Raw genomic sequence first — 11,650 nt, 5'->3', positions numbered from 1 at the left:
AATTTGGATTTAAAATTAGCTTCCCCAATTATAGTAAGTGTTTGATAATGGTGTGAACCTATTGAGTTAAGAACCAATTTTTCTATATGAACTTCATAAATCGTCAACTATTCAAGCTACATACATATATATACTAGAGGGGCATGGCCCGTGCTGAGACCGTTTTCTATGCATGTTTACTCCGTCAATCGTTAATTTTTGCGCGTTGAAATTTTTGAATTAAAAAATATAGTCTAATACGTTAATGTGAAATATGTCTATTCTAATTTTCAAAATAACCTATTATTTTCGTGAATTGGCTTAAATAATTGCTTACTTCGATCAAAAGTTTGAAATTGTGATTAGGCGAAAAAGAAGTAGACATATTTGTTCTCTTGCTACCACAAGAGCACACCTATAGCGATGTGACATAATTCACCGTTCCTATCATCCACTCAAAACAAAGGCCACAGAGTGTTTTCCACTTTAAGCCTTCACACCATTTATCTTTGCAGTCTTATTTGCTGCTACTATGAATTACTCCTTCATCAGAAACCCTTTTTAATTGCTCACAAATTTGCCAAGTCTCCACAGAGCAAGAGAAGCCAAAAAGAAAGAAAGAAGATAAAAATAGAACAAGTAGAATGTAGCACATGATGTAGAACTAGTCACAACTTTAGATTAAAGGAGCTTCCCTTATCATAGGATTAAATTGCTTAAGAAGGGAACGTTTGTCTACATTATGAGAAAAGGAAATACCAAAAGGTGGATACTGTGATGGCCAGAAGCCAAAATAGGTAGTAATACTTTTGATTAACACTTTACGATTATCAAGGTGTGTGATCTTCACTAATTTTAGAAAGCTGATGGACTAGATTAATTCATCTCCTTAAATTAAAAAATTTAAATATCTGAAATCTACATTGAAAGCATTTTAAGCTACTGTAGTTCTCATCATATCACGATGAGGGGAAAATCACTCTTTACCAACTTATATTTTTTAATTACTCCGCAAGTTTTAATCTATGAGGCGGAGGTTTCAATGAATACGGCATCTAAGAGAGAAGATAATTAAAGGGTTTTAAAATTATAATATTGGATATGACCATTTTTTCGATGATGATCAATATACTGTAACTTCTTTTCGGTAAATATTTATTCGTATGAAAGTGTTTACACCAAATCATGTAAATTTATTATAAACAAATAATTTATGAAAATATATATTAATTAATTATGATTAAATTCTAAAAGATATGCAAATACATAACTTACGTATTATGTTTTTGTTTTGCACGATCCTTAATCATCATGGGCTAAATTTAGTAAATGGTATCTTTAGTCCTCGTAATTTAACATCTTTTTCGACCTGTTAATGCGGGATACCTTGTGGATCGATATTTTTATTCATTGTATTTAACACTTTTTTCGAACCCTGTTAACACGGGATACCCGTATCTTTATTTATTTTAAATCTTAATTCCTTCACATGCAAGTACTATATAAGTGAATGTTCAACAGAAGAAACACCATTAAAACCTCCAACTTTACATACAAAATGGGACACCAAATAACTGAAAAAGTCGTCACCTTTCTCATTTTCTTCATTTCAGTGCTCTTCCTCCTAGCTGAGTCAGCTCAGCCTCCCTTTTCATGTGACTCGTCAAACTCAATTACCAGTTCATTTCCCTTCTGTAACAAATCCTTGACTATCACCCAAAGGGTACATGACCTCGTGTCGCGCCTTACCGTGGACGAGAAAATCTCACAGCTGGTTAATACTGCACCTGAAATACCTCGACTCGGTATCTCTGCCTATCAGTGGTGGTCGGAGGGATTACACGGTGTTTCTAAGAGTGGAAGAGGCACGACTTTCAATGGCACCGTTAAGGGTGCAACTCAGTTCCCGCAAATTATTCTCACTGCTTCTACCTTTGATGAACATCTCTGGTATCGTATTGCTCAGGTACTTAATTATGTGGCCTTTGTAGGCGGGCATTGTCCTTGTAGCTTATTGCCTTTCGATTTCTGTTACTATCTGCTGTCCCTTGTACTTCGATTATCGTATCAGTCTGCGCACCCGAAGTTATTATAAATATATAAGAAGTGTTTTTGACGGAGATACCCTTGTACCTCTTCAGTGAATGTACACTATGGGTTTTATGCTTGATAATCAATATTGATTACTTTCAAGAACGACTAATAATATAAGGGAAAAATGTGAAAAAATTTAATTAATTAATTCTATCTTAAATTCTTAAAATGATAGGTATTTAAATTTTTAGTAATCGTGGCAACTAAAAAGGGATGGAGGGAGTACCAGCTTTTCTGTACCATGGGAATTCACTAGAAATTGCTTAGTTTTGCATTGGTTACCAATTTACGGCAACCATCATCTTTTAATCCGGCTCGGAACCAAAAATCTAAGCTCAGATCAGGTACCCTTTTTAAGGAGTTTACACTATACGATGACTTTAAAAAAGTAATCGTGGACAACTTAATGATGTTACAATTGTATGACATGCATTAAAATTGTATCTACTTGAAGGTTATGGTTTTTTAAAGTTGGACATGTTAAAATTATGGGACTGAAGAAGTATGTTTTACTTGATAAAACAAGCAAAAAATTAGTTTGCTGAGATTGTTGCTTTGTCTAGGCAATTGGAAGAGAGGCAAGAGCAGTGTACAATGCAGGTCAGTTAAAGGGGATGACATTATGGGCACCAAATGTAAACATATTCAGGGACCCAAGGTGGGGAAGAGGGCAAGAAACACCGGGGGAAGACCCGATGATGGTGGGAAAATATGGGGTAGCTTATGTAAGAGGAATTCAAGGTGATAGTTTTGAAGGTGGGAAACTTCAGGATGGGCATCTTCAAGCCTCAGCTTGTTGTAAGCACTTCATTGCTCAAGATGTGGATAATTGGAATAACATCAATCGCTTCACGTTCGATGCCCATGTAAGTCTTAACTAACTCTGTTGCTGCAGTGCATTGATTTTAGCGTTACCTTGTTGATAGCTTTCAACTGTTCCAGCTTGTTTATGGAGGAAATTTCCATTTTGGAATGACATATTGCTTCAATCGCACGTGAGAGGATTGTTGCGGATATAGAATGCTTAGCTAAAAGTCCCCTTCTCTAATAATATAAGCTTTTAGATTAGACGGTTCATACAATTCAATTAAGTTGCTAAATGAGGTGGTATTCACACAATTCAAAACTAACATTTACAAGATTGTCATCACTATTTCTGTTCTAATACACATGGAGAACTATTCAGGTCCTGAAGCAGGATATGGCAGATTCATATGAACCCCCCTTCAAGAGTTGTGTGGAACAAGGGAAAGTCAGCAGTATAATGTGTGCGTACAACCTTGTTAATGGGATACCAAATTGTGCCAACTTTGATCTTTTGACCACGACTGCCCGTGGAAAATGGGGTTTGCAAGGGTAATTTTCCCAAAAGAGAAGAGAATGTTGAATCATGTTTCATTTTGTTCCTAATTGATATCTAATTGCATGTCCGTATCTCTAACTACTGTTGTCTATTATTTAAAGGTACATTGTATCAGATTGTGATGCAGTTTCTATTATGTATAAACAACAAGGTTATGCTAAAGAACCGGAAGATGCAGTAGCTGCTACCCTCAAAGCTGGTAACTTATCTATTTTCTGCTTCTATTACTTTGCTGTCAAAAGAATAATTACAAAAAATCAATATCTTGCTTGTTGTGAAATTGAAGATTGACTCACCTCAAACCTCAATTATGTCTTTGCATGCTTTATTCTAAAGTGTGAAGTGTGAAACACAGTACATGCTGCGGCAGAAAAAGTTGATTACAACAAAACCCATTCCCCAGTGCGCATGTTTTTTGAAAATATAGGACCATTGGCATGCCCATGACTTGGTCCATTGTGTACTAAAACAGAATGATCCTTTAGCTGGATGATCTGGCATTACTATTATTGGCATGCTTTCTGGCCCTGCTTATAAATTAGGTGTATATCTGTTGGTTATTTTTTCCCAAAGTTCATCTCTCAAAGTCGCATTGGTCTACTTTGAGACTGTTCTGGCATACCATGCATTTACCTGTTAAAGCATCTATAGATTGTGATCTATGAGTTAAAAATATCAAACTTCAGTCTAATCTGAAGTAATGAAGATGAGGACTAACATGCATGACCTTCTTGTTATCAGTGAATTTTGTTCTAGTTGGATACTCAATTGAATGTAGTAAAATTTCTATTCGTAAGGCAAAACGATAATAAAGAAAATGTAGATTAAATGGTGCATAATGCAACAAGATGTTGAGAAAAAGTATGAAAACTAGAAATTTCTTTCAAGTTTACGCAACATTGATGAAGACTAAATGCGACTTTTTCTTGGCAATGAAATTTCAGGCATGGATGTGAATTGTGGTGCCCACTTGCAGAAATACACAAAATCAGCTCTAGAGAAGCAGAAAGTACAAGAATCTGACATAGACAGAGCTCTTCACAATGCCTTCTCCATTAGAATGAGGCTAGGATTATTCAATGGTGACCCAAGAAAATTGGAATACGGAGACATTTCTACAACAGAGGTTTGTAGTCAAGAACACCAGGAACTAGCCCTTGAAGCAGCAAGAAATGGCATTGTCCTTCTTAAAAATTCTGACAGGATCCTTCCACTTTCAAAGATCAAAACAACATCCCTTGCTGTAATAGGTCCCAACGCAAATGATACCGAAGTACTTCTAGGTAACTATGAAGGCTATCCTTGCAAGAACGTTACGTTACTCCAAGGACTTCACGGGTATGTTGAAAACACAATGTACCATCCAGGCTGCAATTTCGTCAACTGTACTTCTGCTGCAATAGATGAAGCGGTTGATATAGCGAAAAAAGCAGACTATGTTGTTCTAGTAATGGGATTAGACCAGAGTCTTGAAAGGGAGGAGCTTGATCGGTCAGAATTGGGGCTACCTGGTATGCAAGAGAGTCTCATTACAGCAATCGCGCAAGCTGCCTCAAAACCTGTTATACTGGTTTTGATGTGTGGAGGTCCAGTGGATGTATCTTTTGCTAAGGACAACCAAAATATAGGAGGCATTTTGTGGGTTGGTTACCCTGGTGAGAGTGGAGCTGCTGCATTAGCAGAGATTATTTTCGGTGAACACAATCCAGGTGAACTTCGTTTACTCCTTTTCCTTGAATGATGTTGGATTGATAGCTATTGCTGGATCACTTTTATAAACATGCAAGACTACATTACTTTGCAGGGGGAAGATTACCAGTCACTTGGTATCCTAAGGAGTTCAACAAAATACCGATGACTGACATGAGGATGCGGCCTGTATCATCTGCTGGATATCCAGGGCGCACATACAGATTCTACAACGGGCCAAAAGTTTACGAGTTTGGCTATGGTCTCAGCTACACCAGTTACTCTTATGGGTTTTCCTCTGTCAACCAAGACAAAGTGCATTTCATGAACCTGAAGGCCAACAAGGAAACCGAAACCGATTTTGTTCCGAGCGTTGCTGTTTCAGACATTGGATCAGAATTATGCAACAATGCGATTATCACAGTTAAAGTTGAGGTAAAAAACCAGGGAGAAATGGCTGGTAAGCACCCAGTGCTGTTGTTTCTAAAGCATTCCAGCACAATGGATGAGGTTCCAAGAAAGACATTGATAGGATTCAAGAGTGTGAATTTGGAAGCAGGGGAAAATACCCATATTGCATTTGATGTAAAACCTTGTGAGCACTTTACTAGGGCCAATAGAAATGGTTCATTAGTAATTGATGAAGGGAAATATTTCCTTCTTGTTGGAGATGAGGAGTATCCTGTTACTGTATTTGTATGATCTCCCTGATCTAAGTTGTCAAATAGCTTTTTCTTTGACTACGATTTTCTCCAACTCTTTTAATATATTGTGAATTATTAATTATGCAGATTTATAATATTTTTTATGTAGAATTCAAATATGTAAATTTTATTATAAAATACTCGAAGAATCTAAGTTTAAAATTAAGTCAAAGGAAAAGCTGTTTGACTCCCAAACTGGTCAACCTTCAAACAAATTGGGACGGAGCTATCTAATATGATAAATCTGTCAATATGTGCAAAAAAAAAAAAAAGGGTTCTGTTAAGAGTACACAAGTTAAGATCCAAGTCGAGATTTCTGTTGAGTAGTAAAATTGTATTAACTATGTTAGCGCGGAAATAATAAAAACACAGTAATTAACGTGGTTCGGATCGATGTGATCCTAGTCCACGGAGAAAGCCCGACACTTTTATTAATATCAAGGGAGAAAGTAAGTTACAAGATTGAATACTCTTAGGTTCTATGTTCTGTCCTACTTAATAAATTCTAGCTAGCATGTATTTATACTACTAGGTCTAATCCTTTCCTAGAAAGGATCTAAATTCAAATAACACTCGAAAACCAACAAAGAAAAAAGTTTTCTTTTATTTCTTTCCGCTTTTGAGTAGGAATTGGCTTGAATATCTTCTCAACTTCACAATCTCCTGGCTTGAATATCTTCTCAACTTCACAATCTGCAGCTCGAGATGAATTTTGAGCTTCCATATGAATGCCATTCAGTCCAATTTGTCTAAGCCTACGTGAGCTAACTCCGTGTAGGAAATAAGAGACACTAACCTAAACCTTGTACATACTAGTAGCTCTACCTTGCCAGGCCGTTCTCCATCCTGACGCATCAGTTGACGCGAACTCCTGCCAAATTCATACAATGATTGAACTTGACAAGAGGAACCGGCTTGGTCAACATATCCGCTGCGTTGTCCTTTGTGTCAACCTTCAAGACCTTAACCGTGCCTTGTTCAACAATATCACGAATAAAATGGAATATGATATCAATGTGTTTGGTGCGATCATGAAATCTCTGATTTTTTGTCAAGTGAATAGCACTCTGGCTATCACATTTAAGAGTTGGCTCATGTTGAACCCTACTCAATTCTGACACCAAACTTTTCAACCATATAGCCTTCTTTACTGCTTTTGCTGCGGCCATATATTCAGCTTCTGTTGCGGACAAAGCAACTATAGACTGGAGAGTTGCCTTCCAACTTATGGCACTACCTGCAAGAGCAAAGATATAGCCCGTAGTTGATCTCTTTCTATCAAGATCACTTGGAAAATCATAATCCACATAACTAAGGGCCGAGAAGCCTTCATTTCTCATCCCATAAAAAGTTAGACCAACATTCGAAGAGCCTTTAAGATATCTCAATATCCACTTAATTGCTTCCCAATGTGTCTTACCGGATTAGACATGAATCGACTTACCACACTCACTTCTTGAGCAATATAAGGCCGAGTACAAACCATAGCATACATAATGATACCAACTGCACTAGAATAAGGAACTTTTGACATGTACTCCACCTCTTCCTTTGATTGCAGTGCCATCAAAGAAGAAAGTCTGAAATGTTGTGCTAACGGTAAAGTTATGGGTTTACATTTTACCATGCCAAACCTCTGAACTACCTTCTCAATATACTTCTTCTGAGAGATATGTACCTCACCGTTCTTCCTGTGAATCTCCATTCCAGGGATTTTCTTAGCTTCACCTAAATCTTTCATGGCAAACTCCTTATTTAGCAGTTTCTTCAAAGCATTTATCTCTGTCATACTATTAGCATCAAACAGCATATCATCAACATATAACAGTAAATAAATATTTGAATTACCAGATACCGTCATGTGATACACGCAGCTATCAAATGCACTTCTCGAGAAACCTTTTGCAATCATGAATGCATCAAATCTCTTGTACCACTGTCGTGGGGACTGTTTCAAACCATACAAAGATTTCTTCAATTGATAAACCTGATCTTTTTTTTTTCCTTCAATAAGGAAACCCTCGGGTTGATTCATGAAGATCACCCCTTCAAGTTCACCAAGTAAGAATGCAGTCTTGACATCAAGCTGATGAAGCTTCAGGTCATAATGCCCAACCAAAGCTAGTAACAAACGAATTGAGCTATGCTTCATGACTGGTGAGAAAATCTCATTTTAGTCGATTCCCTCCTTCTGACAGAAGCCCTTAGCAGCCAGTCTCTCTTTGTTGAATTTACTGATCGTAATAGGGAGCAGTTTGATGCCTTGATTTTTGCTATAGGGTACAAAAGCACAGTTACAAAATGGTTCAAGGTATTTGGCTAATATGAGGAAAAGTTTGTATACAATTTCAAATTTAAAATGTAATAATCCGATCCATAATTCGAAGGTATGTTCTTTGCAAATTTAAATGTTTTATGAAATGCTTTGTGTAGGATGATGGTGTGCTATTCATTGAAAATGAGATGCCAAAAAACAGAAGTCCTTATCACTGGAAAAAGATAGAAGGGTATTTATTGTTTAGGATTTGCAAGTGCTGGATTATTTAAAATTTCTGTCACGACCCAACCCCGTGGGCCGTGGCTAGTGCCCGAGTTGGGCACCCTAACACACTCATCCTGAATAAATCACACTCAGATAGTGTATACGACACTAATATCACACGCTGCCTCAAATTATATCAAACTATCTCAGACACATTTCAAACACAACCATGTGTACACACACACACACACACACACACACACACACACACACACACACACACACACATATATATATATATATATATATATATATATATATATATATATATATATATATATATCAAAAGCCGACAAGGCTATCAAATGGCACAACGGCCCCAAAACAAATACGAATGCACGCCGACAAGGCTGCCATAGCGAATAGGATCATACAAGCACATCTAAACAGAAGTAGGCACACACACCCACAAATACGTCTACAGACCTCTAAACAGACCAATCAAAACATATGGCGGGACAGGGCCCCGCCGTACCCCTGAACAAGTATATACATATGTAACGAACGAACGTATATACCAAAATGTAGGCTCTGGAATGAGAAGAGCACTCCGAACAACAAAAGAGGGTGTCCTAAACTGGTGGATCACCAAACTGTGCGTCTGTACCTGCGGGCATGAACGCAGCCCCCTGAAGAAAGGGGGGTCAGTACGAAATATGTACTGAATATGCAAAGCAGAAGATACAGAAAACAAATCTGAGACATAAACGAAATAGGCGTACAGAACATGAGTACAAATCCAACATATCAAAAATGTTTCATTTAAAAATATATAAGTCATGCATAGGGTACAGAAGAATATGGTCGCCCGCTCGTCGACGGCGCCATAACACAGCATAACACCAGAAAGGTTTCAAATCTCTGTATCCCCGTCACATATCGTAACACAGCATAACGCCATACACAACATAACACCAAAATAAGTGGAACCTAGCCCTCCAACGAGTGGCTCGGTAAATCATAAACACAGCATAACTCCGGAGTATATCATAGTGCGCACGACAACAGAACCGGCCCGGGAGCCGGCGAAAGATGTAACAGAACGCACGAGCGGAGTCATGAGTAACCATATGCATAAAATCATTATCATAGACTCAAATATAAGTAAATGACCATGCTTGAACTTCGAAATGAGAATCATACCAAATTCTTTCAAAAGTCGTCCGAATTACATAAAGGAAAGTCGCGGTACCCACGGACGGGTAATGACCCGAGTCGGGCCCGCCTATGGAAAACATGCTTATCATATGCCATACAAATTCCTACAAAAATATCTGAACAATCCGAGCCTTTCTGTGAAAAATATGATATTCATAATTACGGAATTCTTCAAAACAACTTTTTTTACAAAGTTTTGAAATCAATTCTTTGGGAGACATAATGGTTCATATTTCATCACATCATACATAAGAATGCCAAGAATATATATATAAGGATCATAACGTACTCGGATTTCGAATTTAGAATTTTACTCGAGGCTCGGGATATAGCCTATTGAAAACTAAGGCATGCCAAAAGAACGAAGGGTGGAGCTTTACATACCTCGTACGCACTCCAAGCTAGCCAATCTAAAGTTAATCCCAATCTACGCCTCGGGCTCCCCAAGGTCTACAAATACGCCAATGAATATCAAACATTAGCCATGGGCACTTAAGCCATTTATTCCAAACTAACATTAAATTCTACAGAAATTTGGGCAGCATTTCCCCTGTAAATAGGCCAACCCGAGAATTTAACTCGTCCAAAATCAACAACAACAACAACAATAACCAACCTAGCAACTCCAATAACCAATCCGAAAGGCAATATTACATTAATACTATCTTTTTCATCATTCAACAACATTCATAATAATTTATTCGACGGCTTACATTCAAGCCACATTATCGCTTATACATTCAAATACTACCCCAAACTCATACTAACAACATTCAATAAAACTTTTAAACAAATTACATAATATTCCCAACAATCCCACATTTTCTCCAACTTGGCCGAAAACAACCCCTAAACCGAGAACCTCGCTATAACACACCTTCCGACTTTCGAATCATGATTTGCACCAATAATCCCCATTCTAACAATGCCATTCTCATAAAAATAAAAATTGTATTAATTGCACAAAATTTCCCCAAGTCAGCCCGCACACTTACCATATCAATTTTTGGACATTAAACTTTCATTTCCAAACTAGAATTCATAACGACAACAACTAATACACCAAGCGATATTAATTCATTCCTTGCTACACATTGGAGGCTATATACACGGCCATACACCCATATACACATTTAGATGGTTCTAATTTATTTCTCCACCCTACAACAATCAAACATGCTACATGGAACTAATTCATCAACTCAATACCACACAACACACACACACCTCACACGGCTAACACACCCATCACACAACCCACTTCCAACATACTATATTTCACTAATTTCCTCCATATTAACATACTACAACATGAATAAAATGTTCACAACACAAAAACAAGATCAAAACTTACCTTTCTTCTTCAATTCCACAATGGGTTAGGGTTTGCGATCTCTTAAACGAATGACTTGATCGCTCCAACAATGCTTCCACGCTACTTAGGGACCTCCAAATAGTGGGTTTGTACCAAGGAAATAATTTTGGGGTGGCTCAAATTGAACTTGGTTTTCCCTTGTTCTTGGCCGTGAGTGGTGTTGTTGTTGCTCTCCAATTTCCTTGATTTTTTTTGCTAAGTGTAAATGAAAGAAGATGACTTGAAAGTCATCTTTTAAGTTCCACACAATTTTCTCCATGTGTCCTTGGGCCCACACATGTGTTGGACCAAATAAAATTGGCCACACAAGGTGTGGGACCATTTAACGGACCACACGGCCAAAGGGCCAAATATTGCAAGATTTTTAACCTTCAACTATATCACATTTGGTCCCAAATTTTCTAATTACTCCAAGCCAATTAATTCATGTACAACTTACGTCTCAAAATAAAATCGAAGGTCAAAAGTCCCGACTTCAAGTCCCGGATTAGTCTTGGCCCTAACTTATCATAGTTAATCCGGTTTGTCCCAATGTGTAAAAATACGGGATATAACAATTTCATCTGATGCCAAGAATACTGCTGAAGATATCGATAGAGTTTTGATGCGCATTTGATGTATGTCGGATGTGAGATGGATGAGATCCTCCATCTTCTAATTATATATTTTAGGCTCGAGTTTTGAGTATGGAGAACCTCTTCGTATGGAGCACTTTCACGAGGCGCTAATCCAACTAGCCAGGTCGA

General features: G+C 37.6%; 1 protein-coding gene and 1 long non-coding RNA gene across 2 annotated transcripts; one reads left to right on the top strand and one right to left on the bottom strand.

Annotated features, from left to right (window-relative positions):
• The first annotated feature begins 1,529 nt into the window (after positions 1-1,529).
• Positions 1,530-5,886, top strand: LOC132622735 (probable beta-D-xylosidase 7). The gene is made up of 6 exons (XM_060337393.1): positions 1,530-1,945; positions 2,637-2,939; positions 3,260-3,429; positions 3,538-3,635; positions 4,381-5,145; positions 5,241-5,886. The coding sequence occupies exons 1-6, from the start codon at positions 1,538-1,540 to the stop codon at positions 5,825-5,827; spliced, it is 2,331 nt and encodes a 776-aa protein (XP_060193376.1). The 5' UTR covers positions 1,530-1,537; the 3' UTR covers positions 5,828-5,886.
• Positions 5,887-8,903: 3,017 nt separating this feature from the next.
• LOC132622730 (uncharacterized) lies at positions 8,904-11,342 on the bottom strand. The gene is made up of 3 exons (XR_009575982.1): positions 10,884-11,342; positions 9,914-9,979; positions 8,904-8,978 (listed from the first exon to the last, which is right to left on the bottom strand). It is a non-coding gene; the product is annotated as an uncharacterized LOC132622730 (long non-coding RNA).
• Between the last annotated feature and the right edge of the window lie 308 nt (positions 11,343-11,650).

Source organism: Lycium barbarum, chromosome 2 (assembly GCF_019175385.1).
Source record: "Lycium barbarum isolate Lr01 chromosome 2, ASM1917538v2, whole genome shotgun sequence".
Lineage (NCBI taxonomy): Eukaryota > Viridiplantae > Streptophyta > Magnoliopsida > Solanales > Solanaceae > Lycium > Lycium barbarum.
Note: the sequence above shows the minus strand (reverse complement) of the source record. Positions and strands in the feature narration are given on the sequence as shown.

What these genes read in the sequence shown, in the direction of transcription:
- LOC132622735 (XM_060337393.1), top strand. Translation starts at nt 1,538, where the DNA reads ATGGGACACCAAATAACTGAAAAAGTCGTCACCTTTCTCATTTTCTTC. An exon ending in GCTTCACGTTCGATGCCCAT is followed by an intron (nt 2,940 to 3,259) that starts GTAAGTCTTAAC and finishes AGAACTATTCAG; the next exon opens with GTCCTGAAGCAGGATATGGC. An exon ending in GGAAAATGGGGTTTGCAAGG is followed by an intron (nt 3,430 to 3,537) that starts GTAATTTTCCCA and finishes TATTATTTAAAG; the next exon opens with GTACATTGTATCAGATTGTG.